Raw genomic sequence first — 20,957 nt, 5'->3', positions numbered from 1 at the left:
GCAAACCTCAGCTGGTTAGGAAACGTTATATAATGTTTATTAAATATGAAAAGCATAATTTAAAAAAAAATAGGTGAATTTCATTGTTCATGTGTTTGATAAATTGATGATATTTTTTTTGTTTGTTTTTGCATAAAAATATCAAATGTTTAAATTTATCTGTTATATGTTGCCTTGAGGTAACTATTCTTTAATCAATCAATCAATCAATCAATCAATCAATCAATCAATCAATCAATCAATTCATTCATTCATTCATTCATTAAAAAATAATTAAAATGTTTACTGATATTGTTATAGTGTTCAATATTGAGAAGGAACTTTTTCACATTTTGTTTGAACAAAAATATTTTGTTTTTGAACCGTTTCCATGTTTGTTTTTTGGAGAAAATCTGTAATTGTTTTTTTTTTGCCATGGATGAGACATCATGCATTGCTCAACCCTGGTAGTTTCTTTGTCATGCTTGCCATAAATATGTTTGCCATAAACCTTGGCCCTCCCATTTTAATACCACAACAATAAAATAATAAAATTAAATGCACCAATTTTCCTATTATGTACAAACAGTGGAATCTAATTAAAGCAGTTACTTTATTTACGTCATTTATTTGATGATTCACCAAGTTGTCCAAGGAGGAAACACCCAAATCATTTTATTTTATTTTTAATAGGAGACAGTCCAGTTGTTTGTTACTCCTACAACTTTATTCCAACCATCATCAATCTCATTCCTTGGGCATCTTAGGCAGTGCTGAAAATTGAATGTTAGGCCATATCTCAGCAATGGATTTGGCTGTAGTTAGCTTACTCAATTTTATACTCAATTATAATGCTTTTAACAATGGGCATTGTCACAGAGCAGGAATATATAATTTCACTATCTATACTGTCATTTTTAAATAATTGTAGCCCTAATGATCAAGATAGAGGTCACAGTGGTAAGGAAAAATTCCCTGTATAATATTTGGAAGAAACCTTGAGAGGAGACTCAAAAAGTAACCCATTCTCAACTGTGTGACCCCATTAGTGTGATTATAAATAATTTCCCTTCACTAACAGTGTACTATATCGTCAAAAAATGCAAATTCATAACCATGGGGTTTATTCTAGTTTCAACATAAAGCCTATCTTGCTGAAGTTATCAACATTTCACTGATGGAGACTTGAGTGCAAACTGTGTGTCTGTGGGTGTGTTGGTGTGAGTGTGTGTGTGTGCGTGCGTGCGTGCATGCGTGCGTGCGTGTGTGTGTGTGTGTGTGTGTGTGTGTGTGTGTGTGTGTATGACAGAGAGAGAGAGACCGCAGGGAATCCGGCAATTCTAGCTATGACAGCATAACTGAACAATGAGCCAGAAGGTGACAAAGATATCAGGACACCCTGAGACATAAAGTATGAAAACTTTTTGTCTACACAGTTATGGAGCAGTATTGAAAATATTGTTGTCATTCATTCATTCATTCATTCATTCATTCATTTTCTACCACTTATCTGAACTTCTTGGATAACGGGGAGCCTGTGCCTATCTCAGGTGTCATCGGGCATCAAGGCAGGATACACCCTGGATGGAGTGCCAACCCATCGCAGGGCACACACACACTCTCATTCACTCACAAATTCACACACTACAGACAATTTTCCAAAGATGCCAATCAACCTACCATGCATGTCTTTGGACCGGGGGAGGAAACCAGAGTACCCGGAGTGAACCCCTGAGGCACCTGGAGAACATGCAAACTCCACACACACAAGGCAGAGGTGGGAATCGAACCCCCAGCCCTGGAGGTGTGAGGCAAACGTGCTAACCACTAAGCCACCGTGCCCCCCCATTGTTGTCATATGATTATAAATAATATTTTATTAATATATATTAACATATATTTATTATTATTATTATTATTATTATTATTATTATTATTATTATTATTATTATTATTATTATTATTATTAAAAACATCTCCCTTACAAATATAAATTTAATGTTCTAAGCTTCAATGCATTCTGGTGTATATCTTTTAGCACCTGTGAGTGAGGATCCATAATGAAGAGGCTTTTTTAAACAAACCAAACTTAGTATTAAAGAAAGTCAATGGTCATACACACAGGCATACAAAACTGGGCCAAAAAGTAATTCAGAAATTAAATAAAAAAAGAGAAGCAAAGGTTCAATTATCCACATTGTCAGTCAGTATAAAATAATACTCAATTACGTAAGAAATTACACAACATGTAAATTTGTGCAAGATTATTTGCTCAGTTGGCTTAAATAGTCCAATATCCAGAAACAACACGAAAGCACTTGTTTAAAGAGTCCACAATGATTCTGGGAAATGTGGCCTCTGTTCTTAGCGACGGCAACCTCCTTGGAGGAGGACAACCTCTTTTTATAGTGCTTTGAATTCTCCATCAATAAATACATCAACGATGGTTCACTAGCTAACAGAACATCAGCCTAAAATCTCTGCACAAACACAAACAGGGAAAATAAGAGCTAGTTTAAGTGAAAGATGTAGGACTTCACCTGCAATTCCACAACCTCGGTGCCAGAACAGAAAAGAGTCTTGATGTATACCTACCTCTTAACCTGAGAAATAGTGGGACTAGTAGAGCAGTGCTAGTAGATCGGAGAGAGCATGGTACAGTGTAAGGAGTGATAAGAGTGTGCCACCATTTCTACACAGTCTACATCAGGACCTGGGAGTCCATGAGTACAGACTGGTCTAGGATATCCCCTGTGGGCACCAATGGGGACTTCTCTGGACCATACCTTTTCAAGTTCACAATGTGCCTGCCTTTTAAGTCACAAATATACTAAACGTAGTATGGTGGTCCACACTCAATATTGAGTTGGGAGGATGCTTAACTCTGGATAGTAGCCCTAAAAGAAATGAAGCAAATTTTATATGTAGGAGGTCATTTAAGTCTACAGTCGACAGGTTAATTTATTTGTTATTACTATACACTAATGACATTTGGCTTTGAGATCAAAAGATAAATTATTGAAGAGAGATCGAAAGTAAAGTTTTAATTTCCTTATTTTCACATTGCACGAAACTTAGAACATGACACCTTTTGTTTGAACCCACCCATTTCTCAGGTGATTAAAATATTTCAACAGGCGACCGGTGTTTCGTGTTACCTAGGTGTGTCCCGTTTGATTGATTGTTTATATTATTAATAGCACTGAATATATGGGTTAGTTTCGCTCTGGGGTTTAAATGTGAAGACCGCATTTGTTTTTAAAAACAGAAAAGCAAACATAAAGATCAGAGAGACTGATATATATATATATATATATATATATATATATATATATATATATATATATATATATATATATATATATATATATGATTTTCTCACCTTTGAGAAAATAATATTGTAATTTATTATATTGTATGTAATAATATATTGTTTCCGTTAAGAAATTTGAGTTTGGATGATTTTTTTATTTTTATTTAACGGTAATAAAATATATGGCCAAAAGTTGGATCACCTGGCCATTATATCAATATGTGGTTATTCTGACACATTTTTGTCTTTATATGTTGTAGCATTACCTCTAAAATTTCTCTTCACTGGAACTAAGAGACCCACACCTGTTACAACATGACAACTGTAGACAAAAAGAGCTCCATGAACACACGATTTGTCTAGCTTGGAGTGGAAGAACATATATGGCCTGCTCAGAGCCCTGACCTCAACCTCACTGAATGTTTGTAACCAAATTGCATAAATGGGATGATCCGTTTAATAAGTATTGTATAAATGGACAGTGAGACCTATTATCTGACTTAATAGTTACTGTATAAGCTAAAGCCAAATAAGCACACTATTGTCTCAGCAGTAAAATTTCCCCTTAGCTCTAAACTATTCTATTGTATAATTGAGATACATGTAAGTTGCTTGTTATACTGTAAGCGTGTCTGTCAGAGAAGATAGATGTAAAATGCAGCAAGAGGGCGACAAATTACATACCTTCAATTAGCCTCATGACTCACATCACTGTTTCACCTACTTTTAGATCAGAGGTTATAAAAACCAATCACAAAAGCTCTCTAATCCTAACCAACCCTGCCGGTTAGAATTAGCTTTACAGTTGTTTCACCGGAAATCAGATACAAGTAATCAGAGAAGAACAAGCCCACACAAGCTAGAAGGAGTTAAAAAATGCTCACAAAATGAAGCCTATAGTTAACTGCATGCCTAAACCTATGAGAAACCTGTTAACCAGACAACCTTAAACTGTTCTGATACAAATTATGGTTTGAAACTCAAATACTAAAATTATTGTGTTGACCTTTATAAGAATATATCACTTTTTGGAAGTTATTTATTTATTTGTTATTTAAATATATTATTAATTTTCAAATACGAAGCCAAACAAAGAACATTATTTCATTCCTCACACATAGCAGAAACAAGAAAGACTTTCTAGAAGGTGGATATGGAATGATGCAATCTAAAAACAATATTAAATATAATTTCACTATATAATCTGCACAGTTCTTATGAATACAATATACTCAAGTCAAGTCAAGTCACTTTTATTGTCACATCGCCACAACACATGTTCCATGGTGAGTGAAATTCATGGGAGCATGCTCCAGAAATTGCAGAACAATTTACGTACAGTAATTAAGGAAACAGAAATTAAGAACAGTTTACATACGGGTGAAAATGTGCAAAATGCTCATTACCATTCTCATACATAGTCAGTACACAGTGTGCTATTAGACATATTTACAATGCACTACACATTATATACAATATGTACTTTATGTACAAGTATAAATATAAATATTATATATATGTAATATGTTAAGGTGCAACAGACTGTACAGATACAGAAATGTCCAGTGGTACAGATGGTACTGTTGAAGTTAAAGTGCAGTGTGTGGCATACCATATTGTGGAAGTATGCTGTAGGCTGTGTTAGTTATGACTGTTACTCTATAAGAATGCTGAAGATGGCAGCCGAGAACTAGGTGAGTCAGGGTTATGTCCAGAATATGTGACATAGGATGGCTGGACCTTGATGATCAAGGTATACCAAGATTGACTAGCTATTATTTATCACTCAAATCCTTACACTAGCCCATTTTTTCCACTTAAAACACATCAACTTCATAAACTGACCTTTAACTTGCTGCCTAATATAATCCCACAACTGATGCCATTGTACCAGGACAATCAGCGTTATTCACTTCACTGTCAGTGGTTTTAATGTAATGCTGAATGGAATATACTGTGAATACTATCTATCTATCTATCTATCTATCTATCTATCTATCTATCTATCTATCTATCTATCTATCTATCTATCTATCTATATATATATATATATATATATATATATATATATATATATATATATATTGGTAATACAATATCTCTATTGTATTAGCTTTAAATAGCGTGATTATACGTTACTGTTATTTTAATACTCCATGTTACATTTGATTAAAATGGTTGTTAGTTACCAGTTTTTGGTCTTTGCCCTGTATATAAACTAATCATTTCCTGTTAAAGTCACAAAGGGAATCTCTGCTCAGTTGATCCTTGTACCTGTTTATGGCCTTGTGTATTATAAATGAGGCAGGGCTAAGGGTCTAGTCATAGCTCGAGGAAAAAGGCTTAAATAAACCAGTCTCTAGATGTGACTTGATTCTGTACTGTTCATGGACTAGCAGAACAACATGGAAGAGCTGAGGAATAGGGGCCAAAAGAGAGAGGGGAGGCACAGGTACAATCAAATCTAATTTGTTTTATATGTGACATATTTCTTGCCTAGTCGAGATCTAGTATTTATCTTTGCCAGTTAGTTAAGTGGATCAAGTGGATCAAGTGGATTTGTGAGAAAGTTGTAAGAATATTATTATTATCCACCTTTAGTTAAAAAAAGAAGTATATCGTGCCAGTTTGGTCTACACATATTACCAGCTTATGGCTATGAAAGTAATGTGTCCCTAATCAACTTACATTATACATACATGCACTGTACATATAATTGTCAACTGGAAGAATTATGTGCCATTTTCGGTGTAAATTTGAGTGTCTCAATATGAACGATACACTAATGCTTTTACAGGGACACATGGGATCCCTTTCAGCTAAATCCGATTGGAGCTGAGAAAGAAAAGAAGAAAACATGCTTGATGTTAATGCAGCACTTCATGGCAGTGGTTATAGGCTTATTGGTCTTGACCAGTGCCGTCATCAGCAAGGTGAATTGTAACACTGAAACTTTTGCATTACGTATGGATAATTCCTGTTATTTATTGCGCAGGCTTCATAACAACAGCTATAACTGTTTCTGTTTATTCTACCCAAGTAACAACTCGCATGGAACTGCTGCTGTATCTACAGCAGTTTATAATGGATTTTATGATAGCACTGAACTATGACAACTTTGTACTCTGTAATCTATATCATCCTGAATACTCCTACCCTCACTGGTATAAAGTGATATCCTAGCAACGTGTAGAACAAACCAGCAATCTGATGACTTGGAAACTTTGTAATAAGGAAGTAAATTAAGAATCATCACAGGGATCTTTAGGGATCCTAATAAAATTCAAATTCACACGGTATCTTTTGAGATAATTGAAGCTAATAAAATCATTCAGTCATACTGTGTTTTTTGTGTAATTGTCTTTATTTAATTTATTGTTTCAAAGTCATGACACGTCATGAAGTTTCCTAAATTTTCTCCACAAGGAATATGGAATCTATTATTAAATCTTGCACACATTCTACCACTGGAAGAAAAATCCATGCTGTTTTCAGTTCTTTTTGTTTTTGTTGTGGTTGTTGTTTTCCATCCCTAAATAAGCTTAAACAGCTTGGTAATAATATAACAAATCTTATTTCAGGGTTCTCTTCTGACATTGGCCACACTTTCTAGTCCAAAATCCCTCAGGACTTCTACAGATAGGCAGTTCTACACCCTACTGCTGATGTGTGCCCTGGTAACACCCAACCTGCTGGTGTTCCTCAAATGTCTGTGGAAATGTGCCTTCAAAAGCTATGTTTCCCCCAACATGAAAATCTTGGGAATTGTGAGTTAATCTAATGCAAATCATTTAAACAAATTCTTCATTAATTGGTGACTTATATACGTTGGTTTTATATATATATAGATATATAGATATATATATGACTTTGTTTGCAAAGATCTGGATAGGCAGCGAAACATGACAAAATGGTATCAACAGATATTAATTATTAACCAGTAATGATTAGTTTATGCGTACAAATAATTCAATGTGTTGGTGTTTTTCTGTGGAGTTTCATGTTATTACAGTAAATAGATGGGTTGTTTTTAATATGTCTTTGGGAAAATAAATGTATACTTCTCAGTCTACTTGTCCAGGTAGACGAATTTTAAAAACAATTTGATTTTGCTAATCAGGAAGAACAAAGATGAAAAAAAATCTGTGAAGACTCTTCACTTTCTGAATTGATGTCTCTAACTCTGTAACAGTCTCAGTCTCAAGACGTTACCAGAAAAACAGTGTCCGACCATGAGCTACAGAAACAACAGTATATATCATGTGTATCTATATTTATTTTTCATAAGTATATAAATGTCTACAGGGATTTAGGATCAATGAGTCACAACACTTTAGTGACCTGAACAACATAAAACTAAAAAAAGACACTGGTAATGAAATATGGCCCCGTAAACTGCATAGATTTTCACACTAAATTAAGTGGTTCACAAATGTTTTCATATTATATTGCAGATTTCAGCAATTGAGATCTCAGTGGCGGTGGGGACCTCAGTCTTGGTTCTGGTTGTGATGCCTCAGTTTGATGTTCTGACCAACCTTTTCATATCAGGAGGAGTTTGCATTGGCACTGCCTTCCTTCATGCTTTCTTTCGACTTCAGCACCACCGCTGGATGATCATTTTCCCTATTTGCTCCATTGTTCTAGTGTCCACTGGCTACTGCCTGCTTGCTATTGATTACTATGTGCGAATAACTTCTCATACCGCACACCAAGAGCAAGACTGTTATTACTATGTTGGCATTGCTATATTTGCTTCTCTTCTAATTTCTTTTAACTGGTGGGAAAATTCTCTACAGGCCAGCAACAAGATTCAGGATATGCTAAGCGAATTAGATAGGTTCAGAGATTCTGTCTTCATGTTTACCAGTCTCATGAGGATTGCTGTTACTGTTGGGGTGTATTTCTTTTATTATTGCCTAATAGCTGAGAACCGCATCAACTGGGGTGCTTTCACAGAAATTTCAGAAGATACACTTGAGGTGGGCCTTGGAGTGTTTTTCCTCCAAATCTTCTGCTCTGCTGCCTGCCATTGGTTTGGGGTTGTGGCCTGCAAGATACATGCAGTGAGAATGAGCTTTGCCACGCCAGTCTCACTGACAGGTCCTGTAACACTGATTGTAGGCATAACACTTTTCCTGACTCAAGCAAGCACCTTGGATGTGGAACCAGATATCTCATACTTCTCTGAGTTGACTGCCAACTACTCACCAATCTATAACCCATTTCTGGACTTTTGTTCTGGTATTGTGAAGCTGAAGGATTCTAACAGTACTTCACTGATCATCCTGGAGCTCACCAATAGTATCTGTAAAACAACACTGAGTAGTCATTATGCAGTTTGGCCTTTCTCCATGCTTGCACTTGAAGGTGCCTGCATGTGGCTTGGGTTGATTTCATGCTCATATTATGTGTGGAGCATGAAGGTGCCCCTTATTGAGCGGACATCACAGCTCTTTGTCCGCCGGCTGTATGAATCCGCTTTCATCGATCAGTCACTACTACTAAACACCAAAATGAAAGTGAAAAACCCAGAGAGGTAAAATATCCATTTAACTTAGTTGAACACCAAATGTCATTTTGGTAAAATTTTGAAAACGTGTTTCACATTTTATAAATATATGAATTTCAGCCATGAAGAGGTAGAAAATGTTGTCATATATCTCTGTGCAACAATGTGGCATGAAACATATGATGAGATGCTTAAGATCCTTACCTCAATGTTCAGGTAAAATTTGCTTTGTATTGTTTATATAAAGAAAATAGGTCTACTTGTAATGTCTAGCTCATTCCAATTTGTCATGGTTTTAGGCTGGACAGGTACAGAGGTGACCCAAAAGAAGAACATAAGAATTTCTTTGAATTCGAATGCCATATTTATGTTGATGATGCCTTCATGAAAGAGACAGAGACTGACACAAAGTTGGTCAATTCATATGTGGAAGATCTAATCAATGTGGTCATAGAAGTGTACAGGTAACAACCATTTAAAAAATTCATTAGTTTGTGATTTTTCAAATGATTCTTTCCTAATTAAATGTTAACTTCTATGCTGTTCAGAGTATTCACAAACAAAGAGCCAGATGAGGTGTCTATCATTGACACTCCTTATGGTGGTCGGATTGCATTTGTGCTACCTGAGGGAAATATGTTATATGTCCATCTCAAGGACAAAGAGCTTATAAGAAACAAAAAGAGATGGTCACAGGTGAGATGGAAGAAATTATAAATACTGAGCTGTGTTTTAGAATTAAGATCATTCAACTGCAACCTTTCATAATTTGATTGTTTTTCTTTGCAGATAATGTATATGTATTATCTCCTGGGTTGGAAAGGTTACATAGTGAAAAATCCGCAGAAAATCACTGTAAGATTTCTTATAATATCATGTTAAAGTGGTACTCTGTATTTTTTATCAACTCTTTGTAAGATAAGCAGTATAGAAAATGGATGAATTGATGTTTATGTGGATGTTTCTTTTTTTGTGTGCTAACAGAGACAGAACTTTGTACACCGTCCAAGTCTCATATCACTGGATGGAGAAGCTTACCTCTTACCAAACTTTGACAATGATAGTAAAAGAAAATACATATCAGATGACAATACATATATCTTGGCTTTGGATGGTGACACTGACTTCCACCCCTCTGCTGTGATTTTACTGGTTGATCGTCTGCGAATGTATGCTAATGTAGGTGCTGCGTGTGGAAGAATTCATCCAACTGGAATGGGTAAGATTGTTTTCATTTTATTAAAATTTGTCTCATTCATACTCAGAATGTACTTGTAACAATACCAGCTGAACCTCCACCCCAGACCCAACAGAGGGAGCCCTCACCAGAATATTGAACTGTGCTCAGGTCAAGAGTTACATCCTGATTTTAGCTATTTAAACCTAGCTCATGCTAAGCTAGTTGCAAATTATTGTCAGTTCTCTGACTTACCAAGCCGCGTCTCGGTTCTCCCGTATTGTGCCCTTTGGATTTTGTGTTTTTGGATCTGTTTGCCTTTCTGTATTTTCTGACCTCTGCCTTCTCTCTCATTCTATCTGCTTCTCTATTTGGATTTCTTTGCTTGTGCTTTGAATAAACTTCACATATGGATTCTAATCCTTTTGATTCAGCCTGCTCCTTACAATACAGTACTACTTCAGGTGCTAATGAGCGCTCAAATTTTGATTGCAGGGCCAATGGTGTGGTACCAGAAATTTGAGTATGCTGTGGGTCACTGGCTCCAGAAAACAGCAGAGCATGTATTTGGGTGTGTTCTTTGCAGCCCTGGATGCTTCAGTCTGTTCAGGGGGTCAGCTTTAATGGATGACAATGTGCTCAAGAGATACACCACCAAAGCCACAAGGGCTTCTGAGTACGTCCAATATGATCAAGGTAACAGACATTGGGGGACTGATTGCACCAACCCACAATCCAACACCTGCAAAATAAAATGTGGGGAGGTTATTATGGTCAAGGGAAGTTCTAACATTTAACTAATTCATTACACTGGCAAACCATTTCCAATGTATTTTAGGTGAGGATCGCTGGCTTTGCACATTGCTTCTGCAGCAGGGATGGAGAGTGGAGTACAACGCTGCCTCGGATGCTTATACTAATTCTCCTCAAGAATTTAAGGAGTTCTACAACCAAAGGCGCCGCTGGGGCCCCTCAACTCTTGCCAATACTTTAGACCTCCTACACAGTGGAAAAGAAACTGTAAAAAGAAACTCTTCCATATCTATGCTCTACATCTTCTACCAAATTTTCACTGTCGCTTCTTCGATTCTTGGACCTGCTTCAGTCACCTTGATGGTAGCTGGTCAGTATATCAAGCCAATATATTCTGGCATATTATTGATCAGAAAATGTCAGTGTTGCATAAATCTAAGAAAATGAACTGTTCTGTATTATTGACCTGAGATATATTTTTTTATCTTTCTTTTTTCTTTAGGGGCTTTCCAGTTTGTGTTTAGAATTGAAGGGACTCTGTCTATTATCATATCCGTCATACCACCAGTTGTTTACATGCTAATTTGTTTCTTCACCAAATCCAACTTTCAAATTACCATCGCAGCCATTCTAAGTGTTTTCTATGCATTTCTAATGACCGCGTCTTTCTTCTCCATTATTGGTGAGTGACATCCTATTAGTCCAAACTGCATTTTTTTTTTTTGCTATAGATATCCATCATCTTATATCTATAAGAAAACTCAACAGTGATATAGCCTTCCATAGCACTGTTTGTGATCACTTTGTTCTACTTAAACATCCCAATGTGCCAACAGGTGACATGGTGAAAGAAGGCACATTCATCACCCCTACTGGGATATTTCTGGTGTCCATGGCGATCTTGTACTTTGTCACAGCATTACTTCATCCGCAGGAGTTTGGCATGATTGTCTACGGTCTCATGTATTTTATATGCATCCCCAGTGGTTACCTCCTCCTTACTATCTACTCCTTGGTCAACATGAACATAGTCTCCTGGGGCACTCGTGAATCCGCCAAAGAGAAGGAACAGAAAAGACATGTTGGAGTTTTGTGCAACCGCAACTGCAAACTCTGTTGCTGGGATGTAAATATCCAAGTCACTCAAGAAACTGAAAACTTGATGCTACAGCAAATCCAGCAGGCAGTTAATCCAAATGGTTTATCCAATGCTTCATCAGGCAGAGCAGAGAAGGAGACAACTTTGCAGGATGCCGAAGAAAGTTTAAATCACTCTGAAACTGACAATAACCCTATGGAAAATAATAGAGGTGTTTCACTGAGGATGAGGAACATCAAGAATCTGTCCAATGACAAGGAAGATACAAAATCTGTGAACAGGTAGACCTGCATCCAGCTATTATTTCCACTCAAACATTAATTACGACTGGGTCTACTACTGTACTTCATGCCAGACAAAAACAGCAATTTCTAATATGTGTAAAAGTATATAGTGAATAAAATTACATAGTTTTTTTAATTAGAGACCTGCATTTGAGGCAAGGGACATTTGTATTTTCTGTCTATATATATATATATATATTTTTTTTTTTTTTTTACAGTACAAGTGACTTCAGCATGGATCAAAAAACGAACACATCATATGATGATGAGGAGGAGGAGGATGAGGAGGAATATGACGACTTGGATACATACAATGATAAAGAGGAGCAAGAAAAGGAAGTTGTACCTGAGAGTGGTAAGTCTTAAAAATGAGTAATTGGTTTGATCAACCTAAATCTTTAGCCAGCAGCATTAGCAAATCTATTATAAAGTCATTCTTTTTGTTGAACAGACTGGGTCAAACCAGTGAAATCTGTATTCCTGAGGAAGCTTACTTTTGCAAATCTTAAGAGGAACCTCCAGGAGCAGATTAGGTACACCCTCAGAAATAAGAACCAGGAAGATCTGTGTGAGGAACTTGTGCAGACACTATCAGAAACGCTTACTGAAGAACTAAGGGACAAAGTGGGCCCGGAGGATATTTTGTCGGAGAGCCAACTAGAAGAACTACAGGATGCACTTAATGAGTCAGCTAGGAGGATCCTGAAGAGCAACCGCATGCAAATCAACCACATGAAGCGACTGGAGGCAAGAGTCAAGAGAGCTATAGAGAAAACCCTGGTAGCTCCTCAGGTTATAAGACTGAGTGAGGTAAGGACAGCACTGGGCTCACTTCATCACATACTGGAAGCAATAATTCAATAATTGCTCTTTAATAAATTCAGCCTGGAAATTAGCAACTTTATGAGGATTGGTCTGTAGATGATTTTATTAGTCATACTAATCATTGAATCAAATTTTTATCTATCGATCCAGGATGAGACAGACTTCTGGAACAAACTGATAGAGCGCTATCTGAAACCTATACAAGATCCCAAAAGCCATCTAGAGCTAGTGGAAAGGGAACTGAAATCCCTACGGAACAAGGTAACAGTCCTAACAATCTCAGATTCTCTTCCTTAATTTCATTGAAATCCATTAATCTAGTCTTTAACTTCATTAAAATTCCTACTCTGTTTCTATTCCAGGCAGTATTTCTGTACTTTATTGTGAACGTCTTATGGGTTGTGGCCACATTTTTTCTTCAAGCCATTGGAGGTGACATAATTAGCATCAAGATTCCTAAATATCTGCCTAATGGCACTTTGGCTGATGAACCTTTGAAGGTGGAACCACTAAGTTTAATGTTCTTGCTGTCTTTTGCCTTACTTCTGTTGATCCAGTTTCTGGCTATGCTTTACCACAGGTACATTACATATGCATAATACAGTATGATACGATTCAAATGAGCTTAAGTGTTGTACTGAGGATTTTATATGCTTTCTTCTCTTTTTTTTTGTCTCCGGTAACAGAGTATACACCTTTATCCATGTGTTAGCCTACAGAGGCATGGAGAAGGACTACAGAGAAAAGGATCAAGTGAGTAATCATTTTGATTCATTCTTTTGAATATATTTGGGTATTTTACCAAATGTATGTCTATATTAGCTTTGGACCCAATATCCCAAGAATGTATGATGAAAACGGTGGGTTTAATACACTGCCGATTATTTTTTTGTGCAGGATGAGGAAGCCATGATCTTGGAGAACCAAAATGTAAATGAGCTTGTCATTACCGATGCTGACTTGAGATGAGATGAAGAGATGTGCGATTTCGGTAAATTTATATTTACTTATGACTGCGCTCTTGTAATAACAGTTTTAGTACAAGTACAAGTTTTATTGTACTAAAAATGCAAATGAAAATCCAGCCAATAGAAAGGGAAAATAATGCAATGACTCAAGTATGTGCAATAAATACTGTGTACTGTATTTATATAAATGTGATTCTTTTATGGTGAAGCCTAAGAAAGAAAAGCTGTAGCTGAAAAGACTCTCTTCAGCCCTATTTCTAAAGAGTTTGTGTTAACATAAGCGGGCATAAAATAATTCTTATCAACAAATGATAAAGCTATCATATAATCATTTACATTCAATATTGACCAACTCGTTTGTATCGGTGCTGTATATTGTAAATCAAAATCCCAGATTCCTGAAAGAGCATTGTCATCATTATAAAGGCACAAAGTCACCAGACTCACACAACAAGGTTATGCTCTGTCTGGTTCTTTTTTTTTTTTTACAACCAAATGACTGTCCATTTATGAGCCAGATGCCAGAAGTTTAAAAATGAAGCTGTAATTTCTGGTTAGTTAGTTTACTGCTGGATTAGACTTAGTAATGCAATCCTCCAAGCTGACTGTGTGATCTTGTGATTATTTTTAAATCGATTCCAAATATAATAATTACCTGGCTCTATAATAGTCGTGGTAGTTTTTGTTGTTAACTTTAATGTAATGGTTCAACAACATATCTGTGTAAATGATTGTTAATTCTTTCTCAATCTAGATTTTATGTGATTTGGAGAGAAGATTATGAAAGTTTGTTTACAAGGTTCAGTATTTGTGGTATAGAAAAAGTGAAAAAGACAAGTGCCTGTTGTTCATATACTTACACATTCGATGGAAAGTGCTAGTTAAATGAAAGTGTTAGATAAATGTTAACGTTGAATGCTATTAAATTTTATGCAAAAATAATGCCTTTTTGTTTGTTGATTGATTTTGCATAAATTGAGGAAAATGACTCGGAGTGGCAGGATAAGATTGGGGGGAGACGCCATTATCAAGAGCGACTTACAGAAGTCTCTCACATCCTGATACTGGTTCACTAGGTCACTGATATAGAATAACTAAAGTTACTAGAATAAGGGTATATAAAACACTGTTGGTGGTACTATAGCAAGACAAGCACACAGTTTTAAGTGTGAATTTAAGCACTTCGGGAATAAGAAGACCTGGATTCATACACTGGATACATATGGCCAAATGTATGTGGACAACTAACGATCATGCATATATGACAAATTTAAAAAGTGTTTGTATATCACTATTCACAATTGACATTGTCTCAATGCAGCTTTACAGAAGCATAGCAACAATAAAATTTTTAAAGTGTAAAATTCAATTACTATTTATCTCCAACATTTATCACTAATGATCAAGATGGAGGCGACGGTGGCAAGGAAAAACTCCTTGAGATGATAAGAGGAAGAAACCTTGTGAGGAACCATGAGGAACCCACCATCATAATGTCCTTTCTACAGCAGTTTGTATTCAAATAAAATTGTGCAAGCAAGAGCTCTTGAGAAACTAATAGGTCAGAGTCATTTCTGAGTTCATTATGAGGTCATGGTCTGATATCATCTGAGATCATTCTCAGAGGAGATTGGAGCTTATAACACTATATAACATTATAACAGCAAAGTGGGGAAGTCGTGGCCTAATGGTTAGAGAGATTGACTCCTAACCCTAAGATTGTGGGTTTGAGTCTTGGGCTGGCAATACCACGACTGGACCCCCCCACCCCCACCCCACCCACCCACCCACTCACACCAGCCAAAAATGGACCAGCTCCCTCTTACCTCAAAGCTCTCATCACTCCTCTACCTCACACCTTCCAATCTATCAATCTGCCCCACTGGTCCCACCATCTCTAAGGTTAAAAGGTAGGTATACATCAAAACTCTTTTCTGTTCTGTCACAGAGGTGTTGGAATGGAAGCTCCTCTTACTGAAACACTTCAACTAGCTCTTATTTTTCCTGTTCGTTTTTATTTATTTAAAAAAAACAGAAAGCCAGTTTAGCTGTACACGCAAGAGCCGCCTTTATCAGTGGATAAAACTCGAGCCAGACGTCATACCTTGAACGATGCACATTTATAGCCAGAACAAACCAGCAGTTAATGCAGTAAATCAGCTTTTAATTCAGATTTTATTTGTTTTGAGTTTAACTTTATATTACACCTCTTAGCCATGAATAAATTAACTGAAATGACAATTCCAGAAATCAGTAGCTTGATGTGTACCAAAGATTTTTTGTTAAAAAAAAAACAAACAAAAAAAACAAAAACAAACCTAAGTGTGCGTAACAGTCTTGGAAAAAATCAATTTCTTTATATACATTTATATTCCAATCTATTCTGAAAGTCTACGAGCTCAATTGTACTGATGATATTATTCAGATAAAATTCTAAGTGTTTTTTGTGTTTGAAATATTATTTCTGAAAGTTATGATCTGCTCGTTATGGAGAGAAAGCCGCCGCCCGTCACGGCTGCTCATCATTTCGCTGTTTTTTTCTCCATGCTGGAAAGAGAAGAGAAAAACAAAGGAGAAAGAAGATATAATTATTTTGTATTACAAAGCTGTTCTCAAAGGTTTCAATACTTTGATAGACAAGTTGACAGAATTGTAGACTAGAGGTCAATCAGTTAGCTCATTGGAGCAGTGCTGGCTCATGTGGTTAAGGCTCTTGTTGTTGATTGGAGGATCGAGGTTCAAGCCACAGCACTTACAAGCTGCCACTGTTGGGCCCTTGAGTGAGGCCCTTGACCCTCTTTGCTCCAGGGGCGTTGTATCATGTCTGATCCTGTGCTCTGACCTCAACCTCCAAAGTTGGGATATGTGAAAAAAAAAAATAAAAGGCTTCTTCTCTTACCGAGAAGGCTATAAAACGGTGACAACTTACTTGTATTTAATAAGCCGTCCTCCCTGAACGAGCTGCGCCGCCTCGTTGGTGAAATGGCAGGCGAAGAGGAGCCAGTTCCTTGGCTGTACCTTGTAGGCAAATCTCATAAACAGCAGCGAGTAGCAGGTCAGAGCTGGAGAAAGTGAGATAAATATCTGTGTAAATATTTAAGGTAAAAGTAATACAGCTCATACGGATGAGATCAAAAGTGATGGAACAGGAGACTACATGGTGTACTGACCGAACCTCACTCACTTTCATGATCTTCTCCGCTTAAACCAAACAATTTTTTTTTAAATCAGTCCATAATAAAGTGTATTAACACCTCAAAAGCAGTCACCAGTGTTACCTCGACGCAAAAGAGAAAAATGATCTGTCTCCTTTCAGCTTTTGAGGACAGAGATCCTGTTATAACTGGTTCAACTGCTATAATAAACAGACTGAAACCTATTATTGGCTAAATCTAAAAGCTTAGATGCCTCTATTATGGAAAAAACACTCCGGAAATATTGGCACCTTTGGAAAGACGGGTTAATTAAGGGATTAGGGAAAAAATGGTCTGTTTTTATTTGCCATAATCTCATCTAGAAAACTGAGAGAACTGGAGCTACAGAAAATATATATATATATATATTCAGTTGTGCACAAAAGTCTGAGACCTCCCTTGTTTTTCATCAAGTGATGATTCTAATTCATTCCATTTTCATACAACAATATCAAACATGAAGTTTTTATTTATCTTGAAGTTTGATGTTACAAATAACACGTTCCATACAGGTTTACTGTTAAAGACCTCTGGGTGTGATTCATAATGATGAAAACTAATTATGGAAAACTACTTAAAACCCTCAACACATTTTTTTAACCAGGGTGCCAATCATTTTAGAGCTGACTCTGCATATATACAAAAAAAAAAGCAAATCGCAGATGTCGCATTTTATATCTACGCATGTGTGCCAACCACAGACAAAGCATCAGTTTGTGAAACTATTTAAACTAGACACATCTGCTTTATCACTTACCAAAGGTCATTCGTCCGCTGATAATTTCTGGACTTTTCTTCATGTCGCTGATGGCAGCAATCGGCAGCCCCCAGTTTGCTACTGGACCCCAAAAGTGCTGAAAATGAATAAAGCAGATCAGCAACAGTACAATCTCATTTAATCAAACGTTCTTAAAAGATCTATGTGAATGCTGAATGATGTATATGGTACATGTCAGAAACACACTAAAGGGATTTTCACACGTGAAATAGTTAATATTGGGTTCTTGTAAACCCCTGAGACATACAGACTACTAGGTTATCTTGAGTCACATTGCTCATAGTTCACCTGGGGTTAACAATAAATCCCGTGATTGGATAAACTCAGAACGATCATGTTAAATAACAGTCATGTCTGTCTTCTGTGCCCAAGCAAGCATTGTTATCTTTCACAGCTTTGTTATCATTTTCCGTTGTGTAATTGTATTCAGTTGTTGATATCCAGCTGCTGTTAATGTTTCAGAGAATTCCTTAAACGCTCTATTATTTCTTTCAGCCAGACAGTTTGACTTTTCTGAGCAGGACTAATAATAACTCTCCTCTTCGCTCCAATTGACATGCATTCTGTCACTGTTTCACTTAGTTTCTTATTTTTCCCTCAAGTAACTCCTACCGCAATTAGTGTTTATACAACACGAGGGGTTTTTTTTTATTTTTTTACGCACACTTGTTACTGCAATGCATTCACTTCAGAGCAGGGTTTATAACCCAGAGTAAAAAAGTCATAATAACTGCACTTTTAAATCTAGTGATAAACTTGCTTTTACATGGAAAACTAAAAACCCAGACCTCCTCAGCCAATATTCAGTTTACTTCACAGTATCCGTATATCACTTTTAACAATTGACATTGAAACCCACCCTCATAATGTCCTTTCTACTGCAGTTTGTATTCAAATGGAATTGTGCAACCAAGCACTCATGAGAAACTGGCATACTTGGATGTTCCATTATATAAACAAATAAAAAAATGATCTTTTTCAAATCGCTGTGGAATAAGTGAAATAAAACCATCCTGTCAAGGATTATTTCTCTATAACAACATGTCAAGTGTTTTCAACGTGTCAACTTATAAAAAATCATAACCAAGGAGACACACTTACTGTGCTGGTGTTGAAGGTTCCATGTGCAGTGGAAAGAAAGAAAAAAGAAAAATATTATTGAAGGGAAAATGAAGAAAAGCTTAATTCATACAAACTGACATTAAATGTAAAGTGTAAATCCTCTCATATAAAACTCTCATAACTTACTTTAAAAAAATGGACCTAAAAGAGCAGAATGCTAAACTCATTTCTAAGGACTTATATTTAATGTATATTCGCACTATATGGGTAGAAAAAGAGCCCAGATTTGTTTGTTTGCTTGCTTTAAACAAGACTTTATTTATTTGCTTGTCAGAACTATCAATACATGCTGACATGTAAACAGAGGAGGCTGTGTTCTAATAAGCAGTCATGTTTATACAAAGTGCACTAGGTAAGCGGTTGAACGAGTGACGTCATACACTACCTAGTGTAAGTAGTGAAGTGAACAGGGAGTCATTTACGACGTGACCTTTGACAAATCGCCCTTCAATTCGGTCAAAGCTCATTTCTGTTAAAAATTCTCTAAAGTGAATAAAGTGAACGGCAGTTTAATGAGCGATCTCGTTAATTATTCGACTAACTAACTAATTGCTCACGAATGGTCAGAATTTGTAGTAGAACTTGTATATATTCAGTTAGCTAGCAGATTGCTAGCTATCTTACCTCATCAAATAATCCCTGAACTCCTTACTACGGAGATGGTCCACAGCTTTACGGGCTAAAGTGCCAGCCATTGTTTCACTCAAGTATAAAAGAAAACGTACAAATTAAACAATCTAAGATGGAAGGACGAGATGTTCGTTTCAGAGTCTGCTGGAAAGTAGAGGACAAATCTGTTTTACGTTGCCAGCAACGATGCGTCACTTCCGGTTTTAGCCACTTTTTCAGTATAAGAGTCCTTACTCAACATCGAATACTACTAGTATACTGTCCTGCATGTGGTATATAATTCGTTACATATATTGTACATTGCTATGTGTATATAACTTATTTTTAAAAAAGGCTTTTGTTAAAAAAAGTAGAAGACAAATTGCCGGCAACGAAACGTCACTTCCGGTTTTAGCCGTTTTTTTCAGTATAAGAGTCTTTATTCAATATCAAATACTAGTATTCTGTACTGTATGCAGTATATAATTTATGACAGATACAATCGTATATTGTCCATTGGTGTGTGTATACAGCTTATAAAAAAGGCTTAAAGGCTTTTGTCAAGAAACTCTACTAATTTAAAATGGGTACTTAGGGTATTTAGAATCAGAAGCTAGTTTGAAAAGCTGAAAAGCAGGTTTTTACATAACAGGTTTAACAAAAATCACTACTGATACTTCACACCCTGGACACAACCTCTTTCAGTGATACAAAGCTTTGTTTACCAAAACAGCCAGACACAGGAACAGTTTCTGTTCCCAGGCCCCTTATCAATTGATTAACAACTCACCATAATTATATTCCCTGCTTCCTATCTATAAGTACTGCATTATCAGAACTGTGTCATCATATCATCAGTATATGTTACACACACACACTGCTGCTGTATATTGTACAAAAGCATAATATTGCATAATACTTTTATTTGCACTACCATGTACCCTCACACTTTATTATTGATCTGTCATATATTCTGTATTCATATTTAATACCCGTACTGTCTATATTGTCTCTCATCGTCGTCTTGTATAGTAATAGTATTGTGTTATTTATGTCTGTATTGTCTTGTATAGTATAGTGTTATTTATGTCTGTACTTTTGACAGTCACAAACAGCTGGAACCAAATTCCTTGTGTGCATCACTTGGCCAATAAACCTGATTCTGATTCTGATACTAATTCTGTTTTTTTGTTTGTTTGTTTGTTTGTTTGTTTTAAATTATTTAATAATTTTTTTCTTGCTTTTGGCTTTTTTAAAGGGTTGTGGCTTAAAGTAAGGCATTGACCTCAAATCTTTAAAGTGGGAGGTGTTCTGAAAGTTAGGGAAGAAATTCTTGGACATGTT

At 36.3% G+C, this 20,957-nt stretch overlaps 2 protein-coding genes across 2 annotated transcripts; one reads left to right on the top strand and one right to left on the bottom strand.

Annotated features, from left to right (window-relative positions):
* The first annotated feature begins 5,586 nt into the window (after nt 1-5,586).
* chs1 (chitin synthase 1) lies at nt 5,587-13,981 on the top strand. The gene is made up of 19 exons (XM_027174577.2): nt 5,587-5,744; nt 6,090-6,225; nt 6,874-7,059; nt 7,747-8,831; nt 8,925-9,020; nt 9,104-9,268; nt 9,353-9,500; nt 9,594-9,659; nt 9,789-10,023; nt 10,477-10,677; nt 10,820-11,104; nt 11,237-11,416; nt 11,571-12,114; nt 12,336-12,472; nt 12,569-12,927; nt 13,093-13,203; nt 13,305-13,522; nt 13,629-13,695; nt 13,840-13,981. Exons 1-19 carry the CDS (start codon nt 5,698-5,700, stop codon nt 13,909-13,911), a joined length of 4,338 nt encoding a protein of 1,445 aa, XP_027030378.2. The 5' UTR covers nt 5,587-5,697; the 3' UTR covers nt 13,912-13,981.
* Nucleotides 13,982-15,953: 1,972 nt separating this feature from the next.
* On the bottom strand, nt 15,954-19,831 carry mpc1 (mitochondrial pyruvate carrier 1). Its single transcript, XM_027174276.2, has 5 exons — nt 19,629-19,831; nt 18,984-18,987; nt 17,862-17,958; nt 16,840-16,972; nt 15,954-16,457 (listed from the first exon to the last, which is right to left on the bottom strand). Exons 1-5 carry the CDS (start codon nt 19,697-19,699, stop codon nt 16,433-16,435), a joined length of 330 nt encoding a protein of 109 aa, XP_027030077.1. The 5' UTR covers nt 19,700-19,831; the 3' UTR covers nt 15,954-16,432.
* Nucleotides 19,832-20,957: the final 1,126 nt, after the last annotated feature.

The sequence above is a fragment of the Tachysurus fulvidraco genome, chromosome 7 (genome assembly GCF_022655615.1).
Source record: "Tachysurus fulvidraco isolate hzauxx_2018 chromosome 7, HZAU_PFXX_2.0, whole genome shotgun sequence".
In the NCBI taxonomy this organism is placed as follows: domain Eukaryota; kingdom Metazoa; phylum Chordata; class Actinopteri; order Siluriformes; family Bagridae; genus Tachysurus; species Tachysurus fulvidraco.
The sequence above is the reverse complement of the archived record's forward strand: the minus strand, read 5'-3'. Positions and strand labels throughout refer to the sequence as shown.

Coding starts and splice junctions, on each gene's coding strand:
- mpc1 (XM_027174276.2), bottom strand. CDS start 19,699: ATGGCTGGCACTTTAGCCCGTAAAGCTGTGGACCATCTCCGTAGTAAG. Junction 16,973..17,861: donor CAGCGGACGAATGACCTTTG/GTAAGTGATAAA, acceptor CACTTTCTCCAG/CTCTGACCTGCTACTCGCTG. Junction 16,458..16,839: donor GGACGGCTTATTAAATACAA/GTAAGTTGTCAC, acceptor TTCTCTTTCCAG/CATGGAGAAAAAAACAGCGA.
- chs1 (XM_027174577.2), top strand. CDS start 5,698: ATGGAAGAGCTGAGGAATAGGGGCCAAAAGAGAGAGGGGAGGCACAG. Junction 7,060..7,746: donor ACATGAAAATCTTGGGAATT/GTGAGTTAATCT, acceptor ATTATATTGCAG/ATTTCAGCAATTGAGATCTC. Junction 12,115..12,335: donor GATACAAAATCTGTGAACAG/GTAGACCTGCAT, acceptor TTTTTTTTACAG/TACAAGTGACTTCAGCATGG.